This window comes from Bufo gargarizans, chromosome 2, assembly GCF_014858855.1.
Source record: "Bufo gargarizans isolate SCDJY-AF-19 chromosome 2, ASM1485885v1, whole genome shotgun sequence".
Lineage (NCBI taxonomy): Eukaryota > Metazoa > Chordata > Amphibia > Anura > Bufonidae > Bufo > Bufo gargarizans.
In genome coordinates, this window is record NC_058081.1 from 173,196,975 (window position 1) to 173,211,312 (window position 14,338).

A 14,338-nucleotide genomic window follows, 5' to 3' on the forward strand; every position below is an offset into this window, starting at 1 on the left:
ACACGTCAGTGAATCATAGATGTGTGCTGTCCGTGTTCTTTATTGTGCGTTTTTCATCTAGCTCTGGCACCATAGAAGTGAACGGGGCTTGTATGAAAAACGGAAGGCATTAGACACAGATTGCAATTGCAAACAAAACGGATTAAACTTGCATGCAAAACCATCAGTTTTTCCCTGAACAGATCCTGGCACAATCCGTTTCGCTTGTGTGAAAGAGGCCTAATTCCTCATCACACAGATGAGCGATATAGGTGGTAGGTGGAAGCAGTATAGTTTAGTGGCTGTCTCATGTCATGGTAATTTACACTATGGTTATAGTGAACAAGTAATATTTTTATTGATCACAGCAGATAGTTTTCTCCTAGCTACACGGATCACACACAACACACTGGCATCCCCCATTGTCAACTGCTTCAAAATATCAAATTATTATTGAACTACTGTGCATTGAAAAAAAGTATTCATGCCCCCTTGAATTGACAAAAAGAATAGAAACAGCTTTATATATTATTCAGAATGTGCATTATCTACAAAAGCACTGCAGATCAGATAACGATGAACATGTACACAGAAGAGTACCACTTACAGTGCCTTGAAAAAAGTATTCATACCCCTTGAAATTTTCCACCTTTTTCATGTTATACCCACAACCTTAAATGCATTTTATTGGGATTTTAAGCGATAGACCAACACAAAGTAGCAAGCATGTGCGAAGTAAAAAGAAAAAGATGGTTTTCACAATTTTTAATAAAAAAAATATCTGAAAAGTGTGGCATGCATTTTAATTTAGCCCCCTGTACTCTGATACCCCTAAATAAAATCCAATGTGACCAAATGTCTTCAAAAGTCACCTAATTAGTAAACAGAGTCAACCTATGTGTAGTTTATGCTCAGTATAACTACAGCTGTTCTGTAAAAGCCTCAGAGGTTTGTTAGAGAACATTAGTGATCAAACAGCATCATACAAAGAAACACACCAGACAGGTCAGGGAGAAAGTTATGAAGTCGTGTAAAGCAGTGTTAGGTTATACAATAATATCACAAGTTCTGAAAATCTTACGGAGCACTGTTCAATCCATCATCCTAAAATGGACATGGCGGTCCACTGAAACAGACACCCCAAGCAAGGAGACCACTAATTAGAGAAGCAGCCAAGAGGCCTATGGTCACTCTAGAGGAGCTGCAGAGATGGGTGGGAGAATCTGTCCACAGGACAACTATTAGTCGTGTACTCCACAAATCTGTCCTTTACGGAAGAATGGCAAGAAAAAAGCCATTTTTGAAAGCAAACCATAATAAATCCTGTTTGCAGTTTGCCACAAGCCACGTAGGGGACGCAGCAAAAATGTGGAAGAAGGTGCTCTGGTCAGATGAGATCAAAGTTGAACTATTTGGGCTAAATGCAAAACGCTATGTGTGGTGGAAAACTAATGCTGCACATCACCCTGAACACACCATCCCCACGTGAAACATGGTGGTGGCGGCAGTATCATGCTGTGGGGATGCTTTTCTTCAGCAGGGTCAGGGAAGCTGGTCAGAGTTGATGGGAAGATGGATGGAGCTAAATACAGGGCAATGCTGGAGGAAAACCTGGTAGAGGCTTGAGACTGGGGTGGAGGTTCACCTTTCAGCAGGACAATGACCCTAAACATACAGTCAGAGCTACAATGGAATGGTGATCAATGCATATTGAGGTGTTAGAATGGCCCAGTCAAAGTCCAATTGAGAATCTGTGGCAAGTCTTGAAAATTGCTGTTCACAGATGCTCTTCATCCAATCTGATCGAGCCATTTTGCAAAAAGGATGGGCAAAAATGTCAGCCTCTAGATCAGGGGTGTCAAACTCAAATTCATCGGGGGCCGCATCAGCAGTTTGGTCACCCTCAAAGGGCCGGTTGTACCTTCTGAAAAGCACTTTGAAGCTCGCGCAATTTCTTCAGCCACAAGATAGCTGGCTTTCACTGCTGCATCATTTTTTGCTGTCATTTTTGCAAAAATATTCCGTTGAGAATGCAGGCTACCTTTTAATTCTTGGACCTTTTGTTGCTTTTCCTGGTGGCTAAGGTTAGCAAATTTGGCTCCATGTTTGGTCTCAAAGTGCCGGCGTAAATTGTATTCCTTCATCACTGCCACTGCCTCATAGCAAATAAGACATACCGGCTTGTCTCCATTAATCACAAACATGTATTCACTTTCCCATCTCTCCTGAAATTGCCTTCCCTCTACATCAACTTTTCTTGGACATTTTTGGGTTATTTGATTGTAGTTTATGGTCCCTATACCACTGTAAAGTGACATGGAAGTGGTCAGTATATCCAAAGTTTACCGCTCCACCTGCCATGGTATGTAACCATTGCAGTGCTGTGAAGGGCAGGTGCAGACCAACACAGAGCCCACTCACATTTCAGTAGCAGATGATGCAAGTCAGAAAAGGAGGGTCACACATTGCTGATATTGTCCACAAGACACTTTATTGGAGACTGCTCAGACCAAATACCATGTTCTTCTGTCTGAGCAGTCTCCAATAAAGTTTTCTTGCGGATGATACCAGCAGTGTGCAACCTTCCTACTGGAATTATATTCTCAAATTAATTATAATCAGACTTTTAAGCAGAATAATAAGCAGACCCCCCTATACATCATATGTACTTACAGTACAGGAGAGAAGGGTTCAGGTAGCCGTTGTATCTGTCACATTACAGGATGGCATGCGCTCAATATAAAAACAAGTGGAGGTTTCCTGAATGCATGTAAAGTGGAGGTTTCCTGTGTAGAATGGCCGGCGCCGCTAGAGGGCAGATGTTCTCTGGCTTGTAGGCTGCCGCGCATGCGCTGAAGAGGCGGCTTTGTGAAATAAAAAAAAATAAATAAAAAAAAGCGAGAATAAAAAGGTGAAGGCTGGCGGCCGGCGGCGGCTGCGCGGGCCACATGACGGATTCGGCCCGCAGGCCTTGTGTTTGACACCTGTGCTCTAGATGTTCAAAGCTGGTAGAGACATACTCCAAAAGACTTACAGCTGTAATTGCAGCAGAAGGATGGTCCTAGGGGGACTGAATTCAAATGCACGCCACACTTTCCAGATTTGTATTTATTAAAACATTTGAAAACCATGTATCATTTCCTTTTCACTTCACACATAGTTGCTACTTTGTGTTGGTCTATCACATGAAATCACAAGAAAAGTATATTTATGTTGGTGGTGTAATGGTAGGAATACTTTTTCAAAGCACTGTAAGTGCTATTCTTCTCTGTTGTACATGTTGACCAAATACTGCATTATCTGATCTGCAGCGCTTTGTAGATAATGCATATTCTGACTGATATATAAAGCCGTTTCCCTTCTTTTTGTCTGTAAATGTATTGCTGTCAGCATCATCTATGGTAACAATGAAGCTGTGATATCAGAAGTGGTGATGACTTCTCATGGTCTTTGTTCTATTCCAGGATAGAAAGCTTATACATTACAGTTGGCTTCTAATGGCTGCACACTTGAACACAACAGTCATTCACTATGATCTTTGCATGCAAATAAAACATACTGCACAGAAATGCTTATTCACATCTCTGGTTACTCAGCGCTGCCAGGAAGCCGTCAGAAGAAAATAACAGCAAACAGAGAAACAGACATTTCCAGTCCTGCCGGGTTCTTTGCACAACCTATTCATTTTATTACAGCTCTTGGGACATGAATGATGTCACTAAATCAAAGGGTTACACACTAAACCTGATTTACAGCATACATGCCGAGTCTAAGCTGTCTAAATCTGCTGGTGTTTATGCTCCCATTTACCAGGCACAATTAGCCTTTACATGTTGCATTTCCTATATAAGAGAAAGAGAGACCTACAGATCGATTGATTTAAGTGATATTTCCATATCCTTTGTGAGAAAAAAAAAAAGAATGTTGTGTTTTTATTATTGTAAAAGAAGAATCTGAAGACCAAACCTACCTTGTAAAAGATCCCAAAAATCCTTTCAGGCAGGAACAAATCAAAACTGCTAAACCATTTGCCACTCCTAATAGGGGCAATGTATAATGCCTCACTTCCTTTGTGTGCTACATCCCTACGGTCACATCTCCAGACTGGCTATAGCCAATTATCCGGTTATGGTTGGGGTCTCAGGAATAGTCGAGCAAGTTCAATGCGATAAAGTCTTAGCATGCGGCAGTGTGGGTTTCCCTTCTGAACTCTGCTCCTCTGACAGGATCGCACAGCATTAGGCTAGTGTAATTCAATAGATTGCAGGACTCGCAGTAACACACAGCATTACAAATCATTATAATGCTGTGCGATCCTGAATGGGTACGCACACTGTCGCATGCAGAGCGTTTCTCGCATTGAACTTGCTCATCTGTGTCTGACCTAAGGCTATATGCTTCAAGACAGAAAATGTGCATTATTTTGTGTGGATTTCTGTGAGTTTCCACACCAAATGCGTATGTGTTACTTGCGTTTCCTGGTGTGGATTTCATGCAGATTTTCTGCAGATCTTATCCTTGCATTGAAAAAGGTAAAATCCGCAAAACGACAAAGAATCGACATGTTGCGGATTTAAAAATCCACACAGAGTCAATTTCAGCACAGAATTTTTTTTTTTTGACAAATATCATTCGCTTTGCTGGTACTGTATTACCTACAAATGGTGCAAATTTATATTGCAGAAAATCCACATCAAGAGTAAATACTGCATTAAAAAATGTGATTTTTGTTCTATGGGGAAAACCACTATATATAAGGTGAGGAATCGCACAAACAAACAATTGATTTTAAAGTGGGCATGGCAGGTCAATTTACACAAGTAAAAGTTATGCAAAGTGTACCTTACTGTACATCACGCTACGGTTTCTGCATGGAAAAATGGTTCATAATCCGCAACATTTGCAGGTACCCTTAGGGTATGGTACTGTGGATTTTGCAGCAGTAACCCACAACCGTAATCGACATGCTAGGACAAGTTATGTGCAGATTATGGTGCGGACACTCTCCGCAGCATGTGGATTAGCTTTGGCGGAACCCTAAATCATAAGCCTCTCTACATCCTCATCCTAATTGTCTCTCTACAGCTGGGGTCAGCAACCTCTGGCACTCCAGCTGTTGTGAAACGAATTCCCAGCATGCCCCTTACTCAGTTGTACTTTCACAACAGCTGGAGTGTTGGAGGTTGCCAACCCCTGCCCAAAAGTATCTAGGCTAAAAATCTACTTTATTTTTCTATACAGTGCAGAATATCAGTCTATCTAAAGACATAGCATAATGAAAAGATCTGTGCATCAATGGTTAACCTTAAGATTTAATCCAAGATGATTAAAATGTTTTTTTTTAGTGTTTTTTTTATTAGTGTATACATGTACAGCTATACGTAAAAGAAAAACTCAATCCATACAATTAAGAATACTTAAAATAGACATGACTGATCTAAAGAATCAACCCATTTGCAAATTTAATTTTACCATAAAACTTTTATATATATCTGCTCAGCTTTTCCTGCTCTAACCCTAACCCTAACATGCCTCCCACAGATAGGACTACATATACAATGTGACAGGTGGAAATTTTCTTTAACTGCAGAACGAGAAATTGATGATTTTACGTTAAAAAAAAAAAAAATGATAGAGGGACACATTTCTTAAAGGGGTTCTGCACTTTCATTTAACTGATAATCTATCCTCTGGATAGATCATCAGCTTCTGAACGGCGAGGGGTCCGACACCCGGGACCCCCGCCGATTAGCTGTTTAAGAAGGCAGCGGCGCTCCATCCGCGGCGCGGCCTTCTCACTGTTTACCGCCGGCCCACTGACGTCACGACTAGTATCAACTAGCGTGGGCGGGGCTAAGCTCTGTTCACTTGAATGGAGCTTAGCCCCTCCCACGCTAGTTGATACTAGTCGTGACATCAGTGGGCTGGCTGCTGGAGCGCCGCTGCCTTCTTAAACAGCTGATCGGCGGGGGTCCAGGTTGTCGGACCCCCGCCGATCAGAAGCTGATGATCTATCCAGAGGATAGATCAGTTAAATGAAAGTGCAGAACCCCTTTAAGGCTGGCGTTTTAGATGCCTGTCTTAATAAAGCCCTGAGCTGGTGGTGGCTCTGCCGAAGTTATTAAGAGGCACAGGCCCCTCCATAAATTCGGCGCAACCAGCGCCAGTTCCAAATGTAAGCAAGCTTCCGAGCGGTCTTACATTTAGACCTTTTTCTACGCCTAAAGCAGGCGTAGAAAATAGTGAATGAGACGGGCCTGCCGCCCATCCCCTTCCACACCATGCCCACAATTTTAGACCTGACGTGAGTAACCATTGCACCGCTATCTGCGCCTGAAATAAGCCTGATTTAGGTGTATTTCAGCATAGTAAATGACTCCTAGAATGGTTATTTTAAGTGGGTTATTCATAAAACATCAGTTCAAACGCATTACCACGGTCAGTAAATTCTTAGTTTCCTATTAACTGTCTTAGTTCAGCACTTTCTATTTCTAGGAGTATCCTGACACCACAAAACACTTGTGGAGAACAATCTCTGCAACAACAAAGGCATACTAAATAAATGGCAACAATGTAACTGTAGTACGTAGACCCTGAATTTGGATAACCAGTTAGGCTTCCACAACTTGCATGTAACATTTCACAGAGCAATGCTACCCTCACCTTTGCAGGAATTTCTTGAACACCCTCCTGTAGGCATATCCTGCTCTGCGCACGCGGATGTTTTCCTTGAGACCCAAATATTCTACTTGATGTTTCACCCTTTGGAAAAATCATAGGCATTGTTTAGAATAGTCTGAAAAGGTCAGGGTTCCATAAACACACAAAGATTCTCAAGCATACCATACAGACATGCTAAATTGTAGCACCACCATGTCAAATGTATATGCCGCAGTACCATGTCGAGTGGGAAATATTAGATCTAGGTCTCACTGCAAAATCTGTCTCAGAGTAAGCCAACCTATAGTTAAAGGGGTTCTGCATTTTTTTTTAAACTGATGATCTATCCTCGGCATAGATCATCAGCATCTCATCGGCGGGGGTCCGACACCCGGGACCCCTGCCGATCAGCTGTTTGAGAAGGCAGCGGCGCTGGCAGTAGTGCCGCGTCCTTCTCGCTGTTTACCGCAGGCCCAGTGACGTCACGACTAGTATCAATGACCTGGGCGGGGCTAAGCTCCATTCAAGTGAACAGAGCTTAGCCCCGCCCAGGCCAATGATACTAGTCATGACAGCGCCGCTGCCTTCTCAAACAGCTGAGTGGCAGGGGGTTTAATATAGAGTCAGAGAAAAGTGTCTATCCCTGCACCACATTTATCATCCAGCCTGAGCTCCTGTGATAAATCTGGGGCAGGTTAAGGCTACTTTCACACTAGCGTTCGGGCGGATCCGTTCTGAACGGATCCGCTCATAATAATGCAGACGGAGGCTCCGTTCAGAACGGATCAGTCTGCATTAAAATTGCAAAAAAAAAGCTAAGTGTGAAAATAGCCTCGGACGGATCCGTCCAGACTTTCAATGTAAAGTCAATGGGGGACGGATCCGCTTGAAGATTGAGCCACATTGTGGCATCTTCAAACGGATCCGTCCCCATTGACTTACATTGTAAGTCTGGACGGATCCGCACGGCCAGGCGGACACCCGAACGCTGCAAGCAGCGTTCAGCTGTCCGCCTGTCCGTGCGGAGCGGAGGCTGAACGCCGCCAGACTGATGCAGTCTGAGCGGATCCGCTCCATTCAGACTGCATCAGGGCTGGACGGCTGCGTTCGGGTCCGCTCGTGAGCCCCTTCAAACGGAGCTCACGAGCGGACCGACGAACGCTAGTGTGAAAGTAGCCTTAGACAATCTGTCTAAGCTTCGGCCATGAATAGGATTAGTAAATCTGTGCCAAGGTGTTTTAGAAAGCAAAGCACTTAATGGCTCTCTTTAACTTTCAGTCTAATTTTCACACTGGGGTGAAATCTTGCACCATGAAAGGGCAGCTTTACACTGTTTAAATTAAAGGCTACATACCTGCTCTCCTCCCAGTCCCGGGGTTTCTTGGTTTCATTAGGTTTGATGCAGCGGATATAGTGTGGAGTACATTTCATCAAGGTGTTGACCAAGTCATTTGCTTGTTTCTTTAAGAAATAAAAAATGGTAATAAGTAAAATACTATATAGAAATTATTAGCCAGCCAGTAGCCCAGCAATAAGAACCATCAGCAGAGAATTGCTGGCAGTCTAAAAGCTCCTGTTTCCCCATTTACTAGCATTTGCTCAGCCATGGACATAAAATCGACATGTAATATCCCTAACATGACTACATACGTGTTCACATCGTACTCATATACGTACCTTAATTTTACTGCTGGCTGTAGTAGGACGACCCTTCTTTTCTGCTTGAAGGTTTTCTGTAAATAAAGCTTTTATGAAAGGTCTGAAAAGAATACAAACCAAGTTAGTATGAGTCACCTCTAGATGAACACAGTTTACTACGTAACTTCAGGTATACTCATGGACCATTCTCTAATGTGGATTCAGTAGAAGAACCAGCAGCATCTCAGAAACCCATATATGATAAAATCCTGTATTAGAGGTTGTCCACACTGGCCTAGGCAGTGACACATCCCCAGGTGGCACATCACTGTTGGGTCACATACTACATGGGGACATGTCACCGCTGAGTCCAGTCATTAACTACAGCAGTGCACGGTCTCCATATGGGCAAGAAGTTTATATGTAGGGACCTGACGTACAGTGAAGACAGGCCGGGACCCACTGAACAGGAAAGTATATTTCCCTTCACCGGTCTGGCAGGGTGGGGGTAATTTTTTTTCTTTTTAAAAATCAACCCTGGACAACCCGTTTAAGCCTGGCATACACATGAAAGAATGGACTGCAGACAATCGGTATGAACGAACCCACCAGCAACTAGCCAGACTAAACTGGCTGATCAGGGAGTCTGATATTAAGAAGTCCTTCAGCACAATGGCAGATGATGGTCAGAATTTGGACAATCATGCCATCCACATGTAAAATTCAGCAGTCAAGAATCACATTTTCTAACCTGGCTGATCGCATTTTAGGCAGACAGAAGTTTGTCGACAGCCATCATGCAAAAGTTAGTTTTTCAAATGATCATCAGCTGAAACAGCCAAAATCAGCCAATGGGGCCGACTTCAAAGTCATTCCAGGTATATGATTCTCAGTGTAGACCTAATCTTGGGGTGGAACGCATATGAGATCAGTAATAAACACATCAATTTTCTTGGCATTGTGTACTTTATGTCCAAAATGTTACAAATCCAGTTCACCTTGTATAGGAACTCCACGTGCACGGAAGGAACAGGTTATTCAGGTAAAGTGAAGAAAGGAAAAATATCCGGCACTGGAATGATATTCAGTAAAATCTTCCTCTTTTTTAAACGTAACATAAATCCAAATACAAACAGAACCTCGCACAAAGCTGTTGTTGACTTGTTTCGGAAAGATGTCCTTAGTTGTAACTACTACTGTTACGACTAAGGGCATCTGTCCGAAACGCGTCAACAACCGCTTCATGCGAGGTCCTGTTTGTATTTGGATCTATGTTACGTTTAATAAAGAGGACGTTTTTACTGAATATCATTCCAGTGCCGGATATTTTTCCTTTTTTTCCCACATTGTGTACTTTATCCCTTCCTCTACTGGCTGCATTCAAAATATAAAGGCCTTAACCCTCAGGAAGTCCAAACCATGGCAAATTTCAACTCTTCATAGACATAAATAACAGTTGAGGACTGTCATCAAAGATTAGCTTGTGGGAAAACCTGAGGTTCTGCACAGCTTTTACCAAGTATCTCTTTCATTTCTGGCACTCCTTGTCAAAGCACTCATTTTTTAAGGCTTTGTTAGGAAAAATAACCTCTCAGGCTATTTGCAGACCAAAACTGCTATGTTTTTCTCTTCATTGTGGGTTTACGTAAAATCTAGAAGGAAAGAGTCGGTCATGCAATGGCTGCTGAAACATCAACAGTGTACTTGGTGAAAGGCAAAAGATGTTTGGTACGAGGACATAAAACCGTGATGGCAAAGTCATCATTAATGATTGGTTTTTGCAAGAATAAAAAAAGTTACGGTATGTGTTTCATTGGACGCAATGCGAATATGCTGCTGAAATATTTTATGATATACTGATCTGGATAGTGATGCGGGGCAGATTGTATTGCACTTTATTATATTTCTCAGAATTGGATGTCCATGTAAACAGCATCTTCCATTCATCATTTGTGTGTATTAAGTGGAGCAACAGAAGGCACATAACTTCTAAAATAATATGTAATTACTATGGTTTGATAACTGTTGAAGTCAAAGTGTTAACAGATACAAATAAATAGTAATAATATTTTAGCTAAAGTGTTTTCCAGGACCCAGCATCCTACCTGAAAGGAATTGTCTTACACAAGCAATTGACATTTCTAATATAGACAAAGTTAATACAAGGCTCTTACTAATGTATTGTGATTGTTCATATTGCCTCCTTTGCTAGCTTAATTCATTTTTCCATCACATTATACGCTGTTCATTTCTTGGTGTTACAGCTACAGCTGCATAGCAGATACAAGGTTGCCAGGTTGGGAGTGCGTGCCTATATGCCACCAGAGAGGCCGATGCTTTGTCCCATCCTGTGCAAGCATGGCACCACTGTTGGATTAGTGCCTGTTAATAACTTTCTCTATATGACAAATGAGATTTGCTGATGTGAGACAACCCCTTCAAATAATAACATCTTGCCTGCATAAAAAAAGTTTCCAATAAGTTTCTCGTCTATGGAGATGAACATCAACTCTGCAGCCAAGGACCGAGGAGGTGCTGTGCCAAGAGAACTATTTGTCACCATGACGCATGCACAAACCCCTGAATACACCTCATCTGCACATGCGCCTGGGAGATGAATAGTTCTGGCCTCATCCACAGCACCTCCTCTGTGTAGGGCTGAAGAAGTGATGCCCTGACCACAGACCAGACCAGAAACCTGGTAAAGAACATGAGGTTGGTGTCACGTAACAGAGTTGCAGAGCGGCAAATCCATACAACTTCGAGTAGGTAAGTACAGTATAGTGGAAAGATTCTTCTGCTGGCAAGAAATGATTAAGGTAAGTTGTCGGGTCCTGGAAAACTGGTTTGATGTAGTAAACTGCATAAGCCAGTGGTGGGCATTCACATTAGATACTGTGAAAAACAGTGGTGGTCCAATGCATTAGATACATAGCTGTAGGGCGAGGGCTTGTTCAGCCAACAGTTCTCTCTTCCAATCTACATGCACACTTGGCCTAGCATACATGTGTTCTCAATAGGGAGGGTCGTGTAAGCCACTGCCAGATTTAAGCTGACCATAAATATTAAATGTATGTTGGCTAAAGCTTTCAATTTTGGCAGGACTAAAGGACAATCTAATGTGTATGGGGCAGAAGCTGAGGGGGTAGGATCGAGCGGCTGGTTTTCAAGATGCCTGGTCCTTTTGGTCTCAAAAGATAAGCTACATCACAGGTGTCTGGCACAGGTTCACAACACTATACCTACTGAGAACACTCGGATAAGCATGCATATGTATATGGGGTCAGGCGTTCTAGCTCTAATCAAAGACTAAACACCCCAATATACATGCACTATTATGCACTGTTGTAAGGGCAAAACATTTTTATAACATTACGTGAAAATAGTATCTCATTGGGCATAACTGTTACACTGATAAAACCTAAACATAAAAGTTATTAGGACATGTACTAACTATTGATGGTAGGAAGTGTAGCATAGGCAACCACTACTTGTGTCAATGGAGTGCACCTAGATTAGTGCCTATGAAGCTAGTGGTGAAAACATGAATAGAGAGGCCATCATGTCATACTACAGGAGCTGGTAGATTTATACATGGTGAAAATGGAGCATCATATGCAACAGTCTGAGCAGTAATGAAAACTAAGTTGTGATGTGTGACAGCCATAAAGGGTTGGTGCAACGCTAAGAATTGCAACAATTGGTATCAGATAAATAAAAAAGCAGAGAACACTTTAAATTAAGGCCTCTTTCACACTTGCGTTGTCCGGATCCGGCGTGTACTCCACTTGCCGGAATTACACGCCGGATCCGGAAAAACGCAAGTGTACTGAAAGCATTTGAAGACGGATCCGTCTTCAAAATGCTTTCAGTGTTACTATGGCACCCAGGACGCTATTAAAGTCATGGTTGCCATAGTAGGAACAGGGAGCGGGGGAGCGGTATACTTACAGTCTGCGCGGCTCCCGGGGCGCTCCAGAATGACGTCAGAGCGCCCCATGCGCATGGATCATGTGATCCATGCGATCACGTCATCCATGCGCTTGGGGCGCCCTGACGTCACTCTGGAGCGCCCCGGGAGCCGCACGGATGGTAAGTATGCTGCTCCCCGCTCCCCACTACACTTTACCATGGCAAACAGGACTTTAGCGTCCCGGCAGCCATGGTAACCATTGAGAAAAAGCTAAACGTCGCATCCGGCAATGCGCCGAAACGACGTTTAGCTTAAGGCCGGATCCGGATCAATGCCTTTCAATGGGCATTCATTCCAGATCTGGCCTTGCGGCAAGTGTTCCGGATTTTTGGCCGGAGCAAAAAGCGCAGCATGCTGCGCTATTTGCTGCGGCCAAAAAACGTTCCGTTCCGGAACGGAAGACATCCTGATGCATCCTGAAGGACGGACTGTCCATTCAGAATGCATTAGGATAATCCTGATCAGTATTCTTCTGGCATAGAGCCCCGACGACGGAACTCTATGCCGGAAGACAATAACGCAGATGTGAAAGAGCCCTAAACTAATATCTCCCCTCTGGTTTGTCAGAGCAAGAAACAATAATATGAGTATTAATTGAAGCATGGGGTAAGATTAAGATATTAAATAAAGAGACTGTGGTGAGGAGCAGATATGATGCACAATACTTACAATTTGCTACTTTGCATAAGCTCAATGAGATCAGTAAAAAGTACATCCCGATTCCGCTCACAGAATCCATCCATATCATAAGACACCTTCAAAAGATATAGAAATTAGGAACCACATACATAATGTCTAGCTGCATGTTCTGACATCTTAAATCATGGAAACTGCTTATTTCATGACAAAATGGCCCCAATTAAAAAAAGAAATGGTTAATAACAAAAACAAATAGTTTGCTAGATTCTTGGATTGCCCATTATTACCAATTATGGCTCACTCGGAAAGGCTGTTTTTTATGACACAGGAGGAAGCAGGTGGACATTATAGGAGTAACAGACTATTGTAATGCCAGAACAATAGCAGAGGGAAACCTTCACTAATTTCCTAACATTGTATGTCGGACAATCACTTTACTCCCCTAGGCCTCAAACGATGTAGAAGCCAGTTCTGGTGTGACAAAATGGCAGCGGTCACAAAGTGACAAAACAACTCCGGTGTAACTCAGCCTAAATGACAAAATTGCACAAATCTTGCCATGCACAATATATAAAGTGGACATATCTGTGTATTGGATTTCATATATTTTCATGGGTATTTTTTCACTAAAAAATAAGACCGCCAAGGCAGAAAAATTGCTAGTCAGGATGTGAGGATAGGTACTATATCATAATGAATCACAAACATGACCTATAGAAGTACCTTAATAAGCTAAAACATAACATTTAATGGATGCATTAAAATGATAGAAGATATCACAGGTAACAACTTCATAAATTAAAGTACAGAAAAACCAAATAACCAGTACCCATTATAAATGCTTACCACGAACCACGATTGGAATTGTTCATATAAGGCAACAAAGGAGGGCGGTCGAGAGAGTGGGCCTGGGCAGAGCTGGGTTACTTGCCCAGCTTAACTACCCCAGTGGCAGACCAGGCGACTGCTATGGGGCCTAGTGCAAGAGGGGGCTCAGTATCCTCTTCTACTGGGAGTGAAAACTTGGTCAGGACTCCACCCTCTAAAGCAGTGATGGCGAACCTATGGCACGCGTGCCAGAGGCGGCACTCAGAGCCTTCTCTGTGGGCACCTGCACTGTGAAAAAAGTCTATGGTGTACCAATATGCCTTAGACTTTTCCTGCCATTCATCAGCGCAGGGCGCACTATGAACAGCACAGGCAGGGCACTGAATGTAGGCAGGCTTTAATAGCTAAATGATAAAGTACATGGAATATATACTATATTGAACTATATATTCAGGTTAAATTGTCGTGTTGGCACTTTACGATAAATAAGTGGGTTTTGGGTTGCAGTTTGGGCACTCGGCCTCTAAAAGGTTCGACATCACTGCTCTAAAGGAACAACTTTTAGCAAATAAGGCATTGGAAAAAATGGCTCAAGGGTCATTGAAAAAGGTTTAGGCAGAA

General features: G+C 42.7%; 1 protein-coding gene across 1 annotated transcript in view; it reads right to left on the reverse strand.

Moving 5' to 3' along the window:
* MYO1E (myosin IE) overlaps positions 1-14,338 on the reverse strand; it is a 187,157-nt gene that overhangs the window by 49,294 nt on the left and 123,525 nt on the right. Inside the window, exons 15-18 of the mRNA XM_044279713.1 lie at positions 12,920-13,005; positions 8,317-8,398; positions 7,994-8,100; positions 6,643-6,741 (exon numbers count right to left, since the gene is read on the reverse strand). Of these exons, the coding sequence (XP_044135648.1) occupies positions 6,643-6,741; positions 7,994-8,100; positions 8,317-8,398; positions 12,920-13,005 (374 nt within the window). The remainder of the gene's footprint in view (positions 1-6,642; positions 6,742-7,993; positions 8,101-8,316; positions 8,399-12,919; positions 13,006-14,338) is intronic.